The 18,135-nt window shown below is 35.0% G+C and overlaps 1 protein-coding gene across 13 annotated transcripts in view; it reads right to left on the reverse strand.

The window, feature by feature from the left end:
• Nuak (Nuak family kinase 1) overlaps positions 1-18,135 on the reverse strand; it is a 48,840-nt gene that overhangs the window by 4,452 nt on the left and 26,253 nt on the right. For 2 of the 13 annotated variants that reach the window (XM_088274068.1, XM_088274065.1), the window contains 14 exons: positions 17,230-17,464; positions 16,668-16,778; positions 16,435-16,583; positions 16,075-16,232; positions 15,917-15,999; positions 12,382-12,562; positions 11,608-11,727; positions 9,951-10,220; positions 9,634-9,693; positions 8,244-8,364; positions 7,047-7,147; positions 6,553-6,591; positions 5,726-5,817; positions 14-3,638 (listed from right to left, as the gene is read on the reverse strand). In XM_088274068.1, the coding sequence (XP_088130194.1) occupies positions 14-3,638; positions 5,726-5,817; positions 6,553-6,591; positions 7,047-7,147; positions 8,244-8,364; positions 9,634-9,693; positions 9,951-10,220; positions 11,608-11,727; positions 12,382-12,562; positions 15,917-15,999; positions 16,075-16,232; positions 16,435-16,583; positions 16,668-16,778; positions 17,230-17,464 (5,345 nt within the window). Of the gene's footprint in view, positions 1-13; positions 3,639-4,225; positions 4,592-5,725; positions 5,818-6,552; positions 6,592-7,046; positions 7,148-8,243; positions 8,365-9,633; positions 9,694-9,950; positions 10,221-11,607; positions 11,728-12,381; positions 12,563-15,817; positions 16,000-16,074; positions 16,233-16,434; positions 16,584-16,667; positions 16,779-17,229; positions 17,465-18,135 lie in introns of those variants that run through there. The other 11 variants (XM_088274067.1, XM_088274063.1, XM_088274074.1 and 8 more) reach the window with 10 other exon arrangements.

Genomic DNA, 18,135 nt, shown 5'->3' on the forward strand with positions numbered 1-18,135 from the left:
GTACGGGACATACCTGATTTTTGTGTCCAAATGCGTATCCCCATCATCCTTCACGGGGCTCAAGGCTGCCAGCTTCTTTCTGTTTCTAATTTTAGTTAGAACACTTTCTGCAGATGGTTCTACATCCCCACTGTCTCTGAGCAATATTGCCGAGTTTCGACAGCTAGCTCGAGGACTATAAGTAGTGCTGTAACTGGTGTTTGGAGACAGTAATGAAAAACTTCTTCCATATCTGGAGCTGGTGTTTTTGTAATCCGCTGTCGGTTGATTGGTGTCATAATTATTATCAAACAAGGATACTGTTCTAGAATACCTGGGCATGGAATAGTGGGAATTGTTGGGTAAATCCCAATAATTGTGATGATTTGGATCTAGTAAATATTTGCGTTGGCTTCTATCCAGGGATGTGTGGGTGGTGGTAGGTAATTGGTCACTTCCCAAGGAATTGGCCATCCTGTACTTGGTTGGACTGGGAACTTCTCCGGTATATTCGTACTTGCCGCCGCCGGTGGGAGAACAATCGGACCTGTTGAAATAGACATTGTCTCCTTCTTGTTGTGCGTGTATTCTTTCCGAAGGGTTGTATTCCTTGGCACCGGGACCTACCAGTTGACTTTTTCTACGATTCTTCTTCTCGTTAAACCGAGAATAAAAACTCTTGCGCCTTATACGGTCCATCATATTTTCCGAGTCGGGTGATGCGGTTTCGCGACTACGTTGGGAATGTTGACTAGAGTTTTGATTGTAATCGGGTTCGGATTCCACCATAAACTTGGTTGTATCACAATCCGGAGACCAATTGGGAGATATTAAGTTATTATTGAACGATGTATTATTTTCCAGGCTTTCATTTGTCTCGCTTTCGTTATTAATTTTATAATGATTTTGATTTAAATTATTATCGCATTTATTATTAGACGCATTCTCCCGCTGATTATTTTCAACATCTTTGCACTGGCTTTCTTCTCTGCTGCGCATTAATTCTGAAGAGTTCCTTTTATTGAAGATGCTCTGATTTAGTCTTGGCAAACGGGAGAAATCCATTTTCAAAGGTTTTTTCTGAGAATTTGATTCATCCGATTTTTCCTCCGAACATAAATTGAAATCCTCGAGATTTAAATTATTCTGTTTTGAATCATTCTCCAAAACATTATTGCTAGAAGTTCCGTTGTAACAAGCTTGAACTCGTTTGCCGATTCCATTGAGAAGTAAAGATGTGGGCCTTTTTGGTTTACTACTTTCGTTGGAGTGCCACTCTGAATTAGTTTGGGTTGCGCTATTCTCCAAACAGTTATCAGCCTCGACTACACCGCCGACTACAGCTGGCTGTGAAGTGTTTTTACTGTTTTTATCTTTAGTTTCTATTTTTTTAAATAATCCCAGGACTCTGCTCACACTTTTCTTACTGTGAGAAGTTTTAGGATCTAGAGTGGGCAGGTCGGTAACTGTGACGGCCCGCTTTATTAATCCTGATTCTGTAGTCGGTTCGCTCGTATTTGCACTGGGAACGGAACGTTCTCGTAATGCTCTCATGACATTTTCTATTCGTGAAGGTCTCACTTCGTCTTTTACATTTGAAATTGGATTCTTCACCTTGGGTTCAGTCTTTGATTCTTTTTCTTGAGAACAGCTTCTGTTAAAACTATCGTTTCGAAACTTTTCCAATTTCTCTCCAATCGAATGAAGAACCGATTTTTTTTTGGAAGTGATAATTTTTGGTTCTTCGGGTTTGGAAGTTTTGATTTTGGTTGAATCTTTATTATCACTTTTTTGTTCATCGACAGTTTTAGAATGATTTTCTGCAACAGTGTCACATTTCTTGGCAACTTTCTTCTTTATCACTACTTTTTTCTTAACGACCAATTTCTTTTTCTTTTCATCTGTTGTTCTTTTTTCTACGTTTGGTTGGATGATTTCACTATTTTCCGTTGGAATAATAATGATATTCTCTAACAAATTATTGTTCTCAGATTGTTGCTTTGAAACGGAAGCTTCGGGTATTAAGGTTGGTTCTATTCCTTCATTTTTATTTTTTATTTCTTTTTCCAAATTTTCTTTCAATGAATTTTCATAAATTCCATCATTATTTTCTAAGTCTGTGTGTTTTTCTGGTGCAGAGTCACAACCACTCTTATTACTTTCAATACTGTTTAAACTAATCTCTTTCAATGACAGCACAATATTAGGATCCTTTTTAATACTAACTTTTGTGTCTGTGACAATGTTATTAAATGATTCTTTGGAATTTTTGCTCGGTAAGCAAACATTGAAACTCACCGATATATTGTTTTCATTTTCTAATGTCCTGTTATCACTTTGCGAAATGATTTTGAAATTGGTTGTTTTATTTGAGTTTTCAGACTTTATTAAGGGATTGCCTTTAGTAGGAATTTTTGTAAATACTTTATCAGGAGAAAGAGAAGAATTAGGGTAACTTTTAGGCCTCAGTATCTTGCTATTCGTATTGTTACTAATGCCAACTCCATTATGGGGCTCACTCTTATACTCCGCAACGACTGCATTTTCCTCATCGGGGGTTTTGGAGGGAAAACTTTTGGGTCGTACGAGTCGGGAACTCTTCCCTAATGTTCTATCCCCACTTTGGGAGGTGTCCTGACTAGGGGACTGAGATTTACTTGCGACATATTCCTCCACTTTACTCGGACAAGAGGCGGAAGATTCATCTCCTACTACAGGCGTTGTCATTTTATCGGAATGATGTTCACTAATGTTATCTAGGATGGGAAAGAACGGTGTTACGGATCGACTTCTGTCACTCGTTACAGGAATGCAGACGGGTGATAAACTGCTCCTATATCCGTATCTCTCAAACAGGCTGGGAATGTCCGCCGGAGAAGAAGGACTACACGGGCTGGATGCGGATACGGAGGGGTCCGCCGATCTATTTTTCTTTCTTCTAATTTCTTCCAGAACTTTTTGAGTTTCGAGTTCTTTTTCTTTTTTGTCACGGACATACAAGCTTTCTTCTCGAGGAGTGTCGAAAAAGTCCGGCCTTAAAAATCGGGAAATCCTTTTCCGAGAAACATCTGCCGGAGGAGTTTGTAAAGAGCGACGTCCTAGAGAGCCCCCCGCGGAGCAATAACTCGAGTAAGGCGATGTATAACTGGAGCCTATCCCGTTGTGAGTTCCGCCAGCATCGGAAGATTCTTGCGCAGCCGTACCCGTCCAGAGGTATTTACTTAAAACAGACTGGTCGCCAATATCAGCGGGCTGTGATTGCACGGGGGCTGCATGTTCTTCAGTTGGGTGTTGGGGCTCTTCGGTGGCGGAGAGGCTGCGCGCGTAGGGCGGCGCGGGGGACGCGGGGTCGCGCGGCAGGTGCGCGGAGAGCGTGCGGCGCAGGCAGCGCGCGGCCGCGGGCGGCAGGTGCGCTAGCAGTTGGCGCTGCAGGCGGCGCGACAGGGCGGGCGTGAGTCCCGACAGAGTGCGCGCCTCCGTTTCCGACAGCTCCATCTTGCTGAGGTCCAGGTCGGACAGGTCCAGAGAGTCTGCGGGGATAGTGGGCTTTTGCAATAAGTCGTCCGTGGGTTTGGTAACGGCGGAATCAGCGGAATCGGTACAATCCGGAGGGAGTTCCCCGTCTGCCGTTGTCTTCTTCCGAGATCGCCTCCTTGAGCCTGTAAACAATTTGAACACACGTATCATGCAGCCGGCCGAATGGTATTTACAGTGATTTAAGTCGGGCATTAGAAATTTATTAGTTTATTCTGAGGAAATGATAAAGTTTGAGGATTTTCCGATGATTGTAATAAGTTATTACTAAAATAAAATATTAAGAGGAATAGAAAATAATGTTTCTGAAATGAAAAACATTCCAATTGTTATTAAAAAAAGTAACCAACAAAAAGCAAGCTTTGTTAATAAAAAATTGAATGAAACATAAACTAGCATTCGCATAGCGCAGCCTCAGTTAAATGGTGAACATGATTTATAGGGAGATGTAATGTGTAACTGCGCGATAGTGATATGTCATCCTACTTTATGTATTTAGCTTAGCGCTGGTATCCCTCGGGTGGAATGATAAATATAAATGTAGGCTCCGAGCGATGGGAGAAGAATATGTTATAGAAAAGCGTTATAAAAGAGCACAAAGTCACTGTGCGGAGGTAACTGTTTGATCGGAGACTGCGGTCGGGGCGGAGGTGGGCATGAGCTGGCAGAATGTAGGCATGAGTAAGAGAAGAGAGAGAATGAATACAAGTACCTATTGTTTTGTGGCATTGGACGGGGAGGTGAGGTTAGTCGGGCCGCCGCCATTCGGTGGAGCGTTCGGTGCATGCAGAGTAACGCGCAACCCAACTGCAACCACATTACACATACACATATTTATTATCCATATGTGTATCCGTATCCGTATCGTCTCTCTACACTTAAACAAAGAATTTCAACACAAAACACTTTCACTGTTCGTTTATTATTAACAACCAAACAATGTTATATAAAACCCAGCTAAAACCCAACTGACATAGCTGAAATAGGCGTTATTATCCTATTTTACATTCTGCACTCTTGTTTTATGTTGAAGATCTTTATATTTTGTGATAAGACTTAGGAACCTATATGCTTTATTCTGAAATAAATGAAAAGAGGATTATTATTTCAATTTTGAAAATTGATTTCCCGGAAAGTTGCGTATCATTTAATGATAATGAAAAATAAACTGAAAATCGAAATGATTCATACATCACTACTATGTTAAATTGTAATGAAAGCAGACTCATTAACAAAATAGATACTTAATAGTTGCTTTATCTATGTAAATAATAAAACAAAATACTGCGCATGAATACAGTAACAGTCACCGAGCAAATTGATTGCAGTTTTATACTTTCAATGTATGGATTACTCATTTAGATTGACTGCTATTGTAGGAAAAGTGAAAAATGTTATAACTCTATGTTTATTATAGGACTAGATAGACACTAAAATTAATAGTATAGCGATGTCAGTAGGCAAATGTCTATTTTTCCTAAATAATAAACTTATAAAAATATATATGTAATACCAATATGTTGCAAAATAATTCAAACAAATCTATCACATAAAAAAATTAGAAAACCACAAAACATCATAATTTTAGTTCTAAATACAATGCAAACACAACATTTCAATTCTGTAAGGTGCTCTAGGAGCGCATGTCCAATGTACCTCATGTATTTTCTACAATTATTATTCTTTCAAACTATATGTAACTAATATATAATACTTAAAGAGAAGCCAGAACTTGAATTCTGTTTAGTAATTGAAATAAAGAGCATTCTATTTATACACACGATCAATGAACACTTTCGAAATCTGTATAAAACTATATCTTTCAAGGTATATCCATTTATATAAAGAAAAAAAAACTAATCTAAGAGCAAACATATATTATAGCAGTTAGTGAACTACTCCTACCATGGGATGAATATAAAATATACTCAATCTTATAAATTGATATTTATTCAATCCAGATCAAATCAAAGTATTTAAAAGGACCATAAATAAGTGTAAAAAATTACACAGGCACAGTGACAATACGGTTATACATTTAGCAAACATATGCATTTTTGTTATCAGAGTCAGCACGTCCAGTTTTTGTTAAAAATTAATCTTTTCACTATTATATTTTCTCAATAAAAAAATAAATTTCAACAGTAACTTGCAGACTCTAAAATAGGTTAGAAAAAAATCCATTAATAACGTTATTACTGTAATGACATACCCCTGGGAAAAGTAGTATGAGTCGGGAACATCGAGTCAAAGTCCGATGCAATATCGCGGGAAGTACTGCGCCGCCACGACGGACCTTCTCGTCTGAAAGCAATGCTAGTGTTATATCATATTATAAATATTCATCAAGGTTTCACTAAATCACACGGAATATTGGGAGTTAACCTCTCCAGGGATTTGATTGGTTCAATGCAAGCTGAATACACTACAGGCAATTAGGAGAGCAAGAAAACCTTTGAATTTTACATAATTTCATACAATTTCAAAATATTGTACTTTGTATGTATTGATATTTTCATTGCTTGTGATATAGATTTTAAAATATGTATAATCATACCACTCAATTTCATATTGGTAAGAATTTTAAAAACGGGTTGTATTCAGGTTTACAAACTTACAACTAATTTGCTTTAATAATTATGAATATTTGTATAAACAAGTCTTCCAATCAACATTTAAATGATAATATGGTTAATAATTTAATACTGTCATCAAAACCTTTTGCCTGTCAGACCGGGCAACATGCGAATGCGTAAATATTTGGTACAGGTTCCTGTCAATCATGTTTCAATATGGAATTGGGTTTAATCTGCTTTGTTACCAAGTTATCTAAATTTCCACTCTGAAAGTAGTCGTCTGAGAAAGGAAATGCTATGAATAGTGTACTCGCAAATATGGGTATGCATCTAGTGTTGAATGTCCTTGAAGGATTCAATATCTCACATAAATAAAATGGGTAACATTCATGATGTAGAAGACACGTCCATAACGATAGTTGAATTGGTACATATTTCTATAGTGAAGTATTACCGTACTTACATGGTACTACTCTTCTTATGTTTTCTGGGTAAATGGGGGCTGTTAAAAGGAGAAATTATTTATTAGTCACACAAACCAAATTATAAAAAAGTCAAGAAAATTTGATAAATTTTAGTTGAATATTAATAATAATTAGACCCATTGTATTACTAATTTTATTTCCATATCACCATAAAAGTTTAACACGTGTTAAAAGAATTACAAAATGAAGAAACAAGCTTCAATTTTTAATTATTACTTATGAGGTTTCTTTTGCTGATATACAATTATATTTCTCTCTTTTTTAAAAAGTCACAATACAAATATTTTAGTAATGAGTTACCTCTCTATCGGAGCGAACTGCTCCTATTTAGGAAGAGAATAAGTATAGGTATTATATTATTTGAAACAAGTTCACAGCGTGAGATCTTCAGCCATAAATGAAAAGACATTAGTACTAAGAGAAGAAAGTATCGATGCGTATAAAGTGCGTAAGTAAGTGTAAAATGACTCACCTGTTGAAGAATGGAGAATGCAGATTATTGAACAGAGATTGGTGATGCTGCGGGAATCCAGTGCCCTCTTCTCCATTCAGCCTATTGGTCAAGCTTCGAACCTAAAAAAAATATCATTAATAAACTTGACGTGGAACCTTTAAGCATGGTCAAAAATTCAGTTCTGTAATAATAAAATGTTTTTATTTAAAATTTATTCTTGTTAAACAAACTGTCGTAACAATTGGTCTGAAACCTCAAGCCTTGGTCAGCTATCAGGTACCGTCTATTATTTAGGGGGCGGTTGGGATATGCAACATGTGGACTCGTCATAGTGCCGAGACAAAGGTTTGTCTACCAACCCCCTTTTTCCTCTCTACTTCAATTGTTCTTTTTTATTGCTATCAGGCGGGGAGAGTACCACGCCTCATGTTATGAAAGACAGCTTCCTGATCCGTGGGTGGACAAATTGTACCGTGAGCTCCCCGGTTTCGACCCGGGGGTCAACAATAATAATTTTAAATTAATCTATAAATAAATTGTGAAAATCTAAAGTAAAGTTTGAAGTGACAATGAAAAGAGGACGCATTGTGGCTGATTGCCGGCACTAGAGTTTCAGACTTAAGCGCGTCATCCAATATCCATGCTCCGTGTGGATTACACCCAACGCCTTGAGGTGATTGCAGCTTGGCTCTCTCCTGCCGGCCACTTAAACAGCACAATGGGCATCGACTCCGCCAAAACTGTGTGCCGAAGATTGCTTTTAAGTTGTGTAGGTTAAGGTAAATTTAAGGTTATTTTAATTTAAATTAGGTTTTAATGAAGTCAGCTATAAGTCTAAAAGAGTAGTATTCTTCTTCGTCTTAGTCCTCCTTATTGAGGATTGTGACCCTTGTCAAAGCAATGACTCTTCTCCCGTTACCCCTTGACTGCACTGCACGTAGGGCTCTAATCACTGAGGTGCCTGCTGTTGCCTTAACTTGATTGGTCCATCGTGATCTTCCTCTCCCTCTCTTTCCCTCAAGGCCAAATGTTCCAGGCTATCATCATTGCCACTTGCAACGTATCCAAAGAACTGGAGAATCCGTCATAGTTAAATATGAAGATCTTTTTAGAACTCCTGATAAATATTTTTATCTTCACGGAAGATGTTTTTGATGTTGATTTTAATTTTTCTTCCCGTTAGATATTTTAAAGTAAAATTAAATTAGAACTAACCCTATCTAGAAGTGTGGAGAACAGATTCTCTGCTGTCAGTAGCTCAAATCCTTCATCATCATCTTCTTCTCCTGAACTTATGGAATCCTTTTCTGGGTCCACTTTAACTCTCCTAGAGCTCCTGAAATGGGAATTTATAAATCAATTTACCTGCAGCTTTTTCATGCAATATACAGTAAATGTTCGATAACATATAACAGCAACGATGATAACAAAATAAGACAAAATTCAAAATCCCTCCAATACTGGTTTCGGGCAAAATTTTTGATCATTCGAAAAAACTTGATAATTCAAAACACGATTTTGCCCAAAATTCGATAACATACTTTTTAAGCGTAAAATCGTAATAAAAATTGTTAACATGCAAATTATTAAATTAACCGCCTACCCTCAACTGATGTGCACCAAGCTGGCGCCTGTAATAAGTATAAGGATTAACCAATCATTATACCGCATAGGCCAATGATTGTGCAAATAATTGCGCCTATGGCTCAGTACACGTAAAAATCATAACTCAATTTATTTCACATAATTATCGTGAAATAAATTGAGTTATGATTTTTATCGCTTATCGAAATCATTTAATTTATATCTAATTTGTGTTAGTAAAACTGCAAATGTGCTGTCCTATCACTATTGTGTTCGCCGTGTGTAGATGGCGCCAAAATCTTTCTCAGTACGCTTGCATAAGTGTGCCTCGAGTTGACTGGTTGGTTTTCACCTTGACTGAGCCAGGCGCAGCGTGTACTGCGTCTTATACGCAGTGCGCATCATTTACGTCGCGGCTGGCCTGGCGTATGTTAGGGTGGGGGGAAAAATGTCTCCATCGCTCGTTCCAAATATACGGACCGCGCTTATTATTAGTTTAAGTAAGTTGAACATTTGTAACAAATCAAGTCAGTAAGCACTTGTGAGCTCTATGGAACTGCACGGTACCGGTCTCTGAGAACGTTGAAATTCGAAGCGCGATGGAGTGCAGTTTTCTATAGTCTTGTGCGGACGTAGACGTCTCATACAATTATCATCTAATTATCGATTATCAATCGACACCTAAGAAGTTTTCCTTTAAAAATATACTATAAATGAAAATCCATCAGATTTTACTTTTTTATAAAAAAAATAAAATATTTAATCTATAGAAAAGAGAAAAGAATTGCATTCTTTTTATTTTTAATAGAAAGACTTATTAGACAATATTTTATACATTTTTGTTATTATATTTTGTCAAGAACAAATTACCTGCTAAATCTCGCAGTTTGTTCATTGAAAATGGGTGTTTTTTTTCTAATATGTAAATTTATAATTCAAATGAATTTTGGTTCCATTTATTTTTAATTAACAAGCTTTTACTATAGATCTTCATGAAAAATACATCTAAATCTTAACATACCTCAATCGATGCATGTGAAGGTCATCGTCATCCTCTGATTCACCGCCACTCACAAGTGAGCTAAAAGCACAAAATAAGTTTCATAATATGGTAATAAGACAACAATATGAAACACAATTTAACCTCTATGAGATAATGTTTTTTAAACAGTTTGACTTTTACTTTTTATTTTAATACTTTCATTAGCAGGTGTTGCAACATATAATAATTTACATAATATAACATAAGTAACAAATATATCTTGATTATTTAATATTTTCATATCGTTTCTAAATATTTTTAAGTTTATAATTGTAAAATGTATATGTGTGACGCACCTCAATCTTCGCGGCTTGGGGAAGCGTGATGAGAATCCTATATTAGGTGTAGAGATTTTGGTTGGAGTTTCAGACGGTTCGAGGCTTCCTTGGCGCGGGGTCACATACCCAACTCCTTCAACTGCAATGGGAATAATGAACTCCCGGGGACTCTTCTTAATCGGTTCCGCTTTAGTACTTTCCACTGAAGAAGAGGGTGTAGATGGCTGAAGAGGGGGTTCCCTCTCAACCTCGCTTTGGGCCACATTTCCTCGAGGGATCGAGCTTAACCTGGAATGGGGAACTCCAACATGTAAGCATCACACATCCACTTTACATTACAGTAACAAATTTATTATATTAATGACTCCAACTTGTTAACTTGATCATTTCTGGGTACCGGTACAGAATAATATTAAATAAATATTAGAGTGAACCAATTTATTTGTGATCCCTCCTGGAAGCGAACTCGGGATCTCCAGTATGGTAGCCAATCACGATACAAAGGGAGTATAATACAATACAATGATTAGTAAGAATCAAAACTAATCAAATCTAATCAAATTATCTCCAATTAGTCCAATAACAGGGATATATGTTGAAAATATATTACATATTGTTATATCGGGATGTTTGAAATTCTAAGGAGACAACATCCACGGGAAATGAAATATGAAATTATTGTAACCTAAACACTACTATGCCTGGATGTAAATCTAGGAATATTGAATTTTCTGGGATAGTAAAAATGGTCATTGAATTTAACAGCAACGAAAATACATATGAGCATATCTTAAAAACTTTTCTATTAAAATAACCTTTGCTATACTTTATATGTTTTTTTTACAGCTTGGGAATAAAAGGGGTTAAAATAATAATATTTTCAATCACAATACATTATCACTCTTAAATTGGTTAGTGTTAACACGCAGATTTTTATTCCGGTTACCTACAACTATAATGGAAACTAGTTTTAGTAAGTGATATGACAAAATAATGAATTTTTTTTCAGGAGTTTATCAAGCATATTAATGGTCTAGTCCAGTGGTCGGCAAATTTACTAGCCAAACAACCAAATATGCACATTACAACTATAAAAGTTTGCTTGAGAGCCAAATCTGTTGGCAATTGATTAAATTACAGCTACAACCAATAAAACTTGATTTCACACTTAATACAAATCTTTAAAAAGTAAGGTATCCATAAGAACACTACTCATTGCGAATAATGTCTTTGCATCTCCTTTGAAAGTTCAACCAAGTCACATTGTGTCGTTATTTTTAGCACATTTCCAGGTTCAATAAGACGCTTTCCCAGTTTGCTTTTAATAAGGTTAATGCTTGAAAAAGATTCTTTGCATGAATACATAGAGTCGAAGAACCTTCCTGCGGATATTTGTGCCGGAGCCGCACTTAAAAGGTCAAAGAGTCGTATGCGGCTCCAGAGCCACACTTTGCCGATTCATGGTGTAGCCCAGTATGGAATATTTTGCCAATTATTCGAGTACTGTTAACCGAATTCGGAATATTTTATGGAAAAATCAGATGAAATAAATAGCCTAATGAAAAATGTCATAATCCTGGTTTAAAAGTAGTTTACTCATCGACAATATAGTTTACTCATCGACAGTATAACAGATTGAAGATAAATTTAGAATAATATTAGTGATTATGATTACCTATATGGCATTGTTTTGTTTCTTTGGTATGGCAATTGCGTATGTGTGTTTGATGAATTCTGTAATTTTGGTGTTTCCCCAGCAAATTGTATTGGAATTATCCTTTCCACCGAGCCTCCTCTGAAATAACATTATATTCAAATAATAAAAAGGAAATTTCATTTTTAATATAAATAAGAATAATCTAATCAGCTGAGAAAGTTATGTGAGATCTACAGTGTTTAATAAGTTAAAACACCATTGGGGTTCAGGATGTGAATTTCTAAATACAGGGAGTTAATAATAACCAATAGAGATGCAACTGATTTCTTTCCGCTTTGCATAAAAATAAAAATATACTAATTTCAGTTGCAAAATAATACTATTCCTATCGACCAACACAGATAGGAATAGTATCTAGAATATTAATGCAAAAATATTATTATTTATTTTCATTATAATGGAAAACTTGTTAAATGTATTTTTATCTTATAAACATTGACAATTTTGACACTGACTGTAGTTACCAAACTATTGAATTCCGATGAAAAACTTTTGTTATTATTTTCATTGGAAACTTAAGTACACTAACCCGTGTAGCTTGCATCTCTAATAAATACTAAAAATCCATTCAATTTAGATCTAATGCGATGTGCCTTTTTTATTAATATTTTTAACCTCATAAAAGTTGAGTTCTTGGTATTATTATAAAAACTACAAGGTGCAAAGGAGAGAAAAAAAAAACACATACACAAACATTAATTTTGGGTAGTCTGCAAATTGCGTAATATTTACCTGGACGTCGGGAGGAACTTGTTTCTCACGTCATCCACTCGGTGCTGCACTTCCGTGCGGAAGGTGCGCGGGGGCTGGTGCGGGGGGCTGGTTGGTGGAGACCCCTGGCCGGGGGAGCCGAGACTCAGCGACCCGGAAGCACTGCGTCCCCCGAACCCGTACGGGACAGGTGGCTTACCTCCTACAATTGACATAAGCCGAGCTCCAAATGTTTAACAATAAAATATAAATCCAAATGCAGTTACAATAATTAAACAATAACAGAATTAAGGTGACACAACAAAAGCGCTGTATAACATTTTCGAGAGTATGGTTAAGGCTTATTATCTAAATGAAACTAGTCACAAAGGAAAATGGACAAAATGTTACGTTTGTGCCTGAATTTAAGCGCTGTAATTTTTCTTAAACACAGAAAATACAGTGAGATCTGTAAGTTCTTTACAATTTCTTAATCTTTTGGTACCTATAATAATGACTTCACTATTTGTTTTGGCAACAATGATGTCCGATGTATGTATTTAACCTTGAAATTTGAGTTAACCCTATATTTCCTGTCCTCGTTAAGTTAAAATCATTGTAGTTTCTAGTTGATTACTGCCTCTCAACAGTCCTGTATCAAAAACCGGTTCGTACATCTGTACTTAGAGAGTTTATGAATTGTGTCTAATGTATTTGCTTATTTATGCATAATTAGACCTATATTTATTACAGATGATGAGTCAAAATGTAAGGTGACAAGTGCTCAGTCATTAAAAAAATATTTTAATCTTATTTGTTTCGATAAAAGTGTGATAGTATATTTACTTCCTATATAATAATATGAGAAGTATATATGTCCATGCCTGTTTTGAGAATTAATCTTAAAGATTACCTAATTGATATATTGGCACACAATTACAATTACATAATACATATTGGGTAACTCTGTGATATTGTAAAAATAAACTCACTTTGATATAGTTTACTAGTAGTATAACTAACTTGACGAGAGGTTAAATTGGTACTGTTAAAAGTGGAATGAAATTCAACATGTGGATATTTTAGAAGAGATATATAATTAAAATGAGATCAGTTAAAACATAAGTAGGTACCTATATTGTGTTATCCCTTAGAGGTAATATTGGAGATTATCAAATTGAAATAAATACTTTTTGCGACTGTTCTTCTCAGGCAGGAAGCACTCACTTGAATTATTATGATACAACTTCTACTGAAATTTTCATTTTTATCTAAACACATCCCTCTACTAGGCAACTTCATAACAATGTGAGGATAACAATATACACATATATATATATATATATATATATATATATATATATATATATATATATATATATATATATATATATATATATATATATATATATATATATATATATATATATATATATATATATATATATATATATATATATATATATATATATATATATATATATATATATATATATATATATATATATATATATATATATATATATATATATATATATATATATATATATATATATATATATATATATATATATATATATATATATATATATATATATATATATATAAATATATAAACAAAAACAATATCATACTTGTACATGTAGTTAAACTAAAATACAGTAATACCTCATTTAACAATGTGTTCCTCAAAAACATTACATTAACCGATAAATAAATCTGTAATAGTCCTACCGCAGCGGACAATGTATAAGAATATAAGGAATCGCATCATGACCCAGTAAAATTATTATATCAGGATACACACTCGGAACCACAAAGCGAGGGATTACAGTATTCTAATAAGCTGGATACTCATAAAGTGTACAAAACTTTTTTTTGTTTTCGGAATTAATAACACAAGTGGGATGATACACTTTTAAAGTAACCATTTGATAGAACATTCTCAAATCAACATACATACATTCAAAATAAAAAATACATAATTTTTTTCAAAACTGAAGCAAAAGGTTGCGAGGTTCCAACACATCCAACCCGGAGATATAAAATTGCAAGTAGGTGCATTTATTCTATAATCCAGGCATGTAAAGATTGTAAATTAAGGTCACGGAGGTCAAACGTAAGTGAAAAATAACACCCACAAAAATCCAGGGAACTCGGAAAATACAATAACAAAGTTAGATTAGTTAGGCTGGACAGTGACAATGCAAAACTTTAGTATTCGCATCTCAATAGTATGAGACTTCGGAATGGAAAATCACAATGCATAAAGACAAAATATTAGTACACATTTTGTGACCACAAATTCACCACTGCTTCTGCGCTGACATTCGATTCAAATTAACCCTTTGCGATCGAGGGTGCTGGATTTAAAATGTATCAGAATTCACGCTAAGTAGTGTGATAATAATATTTTATTTGACTCTGTCATTGGTTACAGAAAGATATATAATTTGTAAAATGAAGATTAATTTTAATGGAAACAGATTGCACAGCATTTTCCAGAAAGGGAATAAGAAAAAGAGAATGTATTAACGGGCCATTACGGTGCTTTCGATTGAAAGATTTGGATATAGCTAAGGATAAATCAGTGGATGCATTTATTGGCCATAAAATTTGAAATATGTGCATTGCTGCATTGAGAATATAAATCTAATACAAATAAAATAACGGACATGTTTATAAGGGTGGTGACTGACCGGAGTATTTCGTCGTAACATAATGTCGTAACATCGCTCGTGGCGAGCATGTTACGTTACGATGTTACGGCATCGCTGACTGACCGCGATCAGTGCTCGTTTAGAACACACTGCTCGCTTGTGGCCTTGTGCTCAGTGTTACCATATGCCAAACCAAAAAATCTGAATTACAGTCTAGAAATCTGCATTAAATTTGTATAGAATCAATAACCCAAAATCTGTATAAATCTTCGCATTCGTAGTTAAAATGATGAAGGTGTGATTCTTGGTTCTGTGATTTTAATAAATTACAGCTTACTCCAGATGAAGAAAAAAAAAGATTCCCTGCAGTTTGGGGAATTTCCCACAGAGTGGCAACCCTGGTACTGACCTAAAATTGCATCCGACTTCGGATGGAGCATTCGAAACGAGCGGCGAGCAGCTCGACTCGGTGTACTGACTGCCTGAATGCTCGCATCGTAACATGTTATGTCACGACAAAATGCTCCAGTGAGTCACCACCCTAATGATATGCAAAGTTGATTCCTTTACTTGACTAATGATCAACAATTTTAACTTATTTTATCTTTACAAAAAGTATTTTTTGAATAAGTCCTTCTGTTATCCAAGCAGTGGTAAATTGTATTATGGTTACAGATTTTCTTGTCCCGACCTTGAATTATTTTTCTTTTCAGACATAATACAATTATCAATCACCTTATCCGTATTAATAATTTGAAAACTTATAGCGAATACCCATCACCAAAAAAGAAAAAAATGAGTTCACTTCTGATACGCACCCATGCATATACGATGAACTTTCTTTCCGTTTTCATCTCCTATTGCATTAGATATAATTTCTCTCGCAACCTTCAGCTTTTTTTGCCGTTCATTTTCACCTGAAGAATTGTCGTCGACACTCTTGGATTGATGATAGTCATTCTTAGCTTGACTGAGTAAGGCCATCGACTGCTGTAGACTCCTGTGACACGATAAAGTGTTAATAAGAGGATATTTAGAAACTGAAAGTGGATGTTCTTAAAGAGTATTATTTTACCTTCTGGCATCCTCCAATGACAAACTATTATGTAAGGAATCCTTTTTAGCTGGCGGTTCCTTCAAGGATTCACTCTTGTGCAAAGGTTTAGGTATTTTATTGGTTGCTTCAGGCGGGGACAACTTTCTCGGTTCTGCTATAGCTGTCACAACGCATTCCTATAAAAACACAAAGTACAATAAAATAAAGTATAACCATGTCAGTGGATTAATGAGTTCGCCCGCCACCTAAACTGACAGCCCGAGAGGCGCGTAGCGTTGGCACCCGGAATGTTGATAAAATAACTTTTCTTATTTTATATTACAGATTTTATTATTACTGAAATTGTCTTTCTTTGGTTTAAAGACAGTAAAGACGCACCTTATTATTCAAATGAGGAGATGGTTCGATTCCAATATTTTGGAGCTTAATATTAGCAGATTCTGTGTTATTCCAAACCGGATGTTCTGAATCAACGCTGTGCATTTTTTTATCTGTTAAAGATTTCACTGCAGATACTGCGGCATTTCCTATAAAGTAAACAAAAGTTCAGTGATCATTGTTACAAAGAGCGAATATTTCCTTATACACATGGAAGAAATCGAGTTCATTACCTTGAATAATTTTACTAGGAGCTTTCTTTGTTTCACCAGCTGTCGGTACATTTCCCGAAGTTAAGGAAGCTCGTCTCTCAAATTGTTCTTTGAAACTACCTACACTCACGCCTAAAAAATACATTAAATCAAAGCATTATTTCAAAATTACTGGACCATTATTGGAATATATATTTTTTTATCACAATGCTATATCTCCCAACTGTTAGCTATATTTAAATGAATATGTAGATCCCGAAATGGTGAATTTCAAGCAACTAGTTTCCAAAAGACGAATCTTCAATAGAAGGAAATATACGTCTGGGTATTTAAATAAATAAATAAAAGTCATTTATTGTTTCCAATTTCATTGCTTTCCTATATAACAAATTATTCTACTTACTTTTGTAAAATATACATCATGGAGTTGGCCATGCTAATGTGTATTCAGATGATATAGTTATATACATAATATATTCAGTATTTTTTTTTCAATAATTTTAGTACAAGAATTGTTCAATTCTTCCATAATTAAAATAATGGGGAGGCTGCATGATGATGAAAGGTGTACATGTATTTTTACCTGGTACGAGAACCTTCTTGGGCTTGGTAACGGGAGGACTAGAGGCGGGGGCGGCGGCAGGCGGGGCGGGACTTGGCTCGATACTGAGGTTGTTGAGTTTCTCCGCTGTGTCGAGGATTCGCGATCTCCGCCTTTCAGTGGGCTGCTTCACACTGGCTACTTCACCCTTTGACTCGTCATCTCGTTTCGTCGCCGATGCATCTTTTTCTACAGATTTTCTAGGCGGGGATTTTTCCTGAAATATGCATTACTTAATTAATATGATTTAATAAAACTTTTATTCTCTTCCTCTTATTTGCGCTAGATGGTTTGAAGGGCGCAATACTGGATTGTTACGGTATTATTTTGACTGTTTATAAAAAATTAATTGGTAATAAATATCAGATAAAATTTGTTGAGATCTCTACAAGCAAATATAATAATTTAAGCTGATTATTTTTTTAGTTTACGGCAAATAGGGTTATTTAAGTAAAATAAAAAAGTTAAAAGAAAATTTGCTATTACATAACTGTAGCATAAATTTTAGAAACGGGAAATCGTGGGACTTCTTACTTTTTTATCAGCAACAGTATAAGATACACGTACAAAAGCATTTGCATTGTTAATTCAATTTAGTAACAATATTTATTCCAGACATTTGGCTTAAAGACACGGAAATAATAATGGGTAAAATAAAATAAGAGAATATTGTGTTACTAAATAATAAAGAGAAAGTAGATTGGAGTTTGTAATAGATTTAGAACTACTACACTACAGTTTTGTTATCGGCAGTGCATAGAGTCACGGATACTGATTTTGAAAATATTTTGTTAAATATCAGATATATACACATTATATAATTACTAAAGCAATATATCGTGGTATTAGAATACCTACGTGAAGGAACTTAAATACAGATTTGATCAT

This window comes from Brachycentrus maculatus, unplaced genomic scaffold (assembly GCF_059751285.1).
Source record: "Brachycentrus maculatus isolate JH-2025_06_01 unplaced genomic scaffold, ASM5975128v1 h1tg000632l, whole genome shotgun sequence".
Taxonomy (NCBI): domain Eukaryota; kingdom Metazoa; phylum Arthropoda; class Insecta; order Trichoptera; family Brachycentridae; genus Brachycentrus; species Brachycentrus maculatus.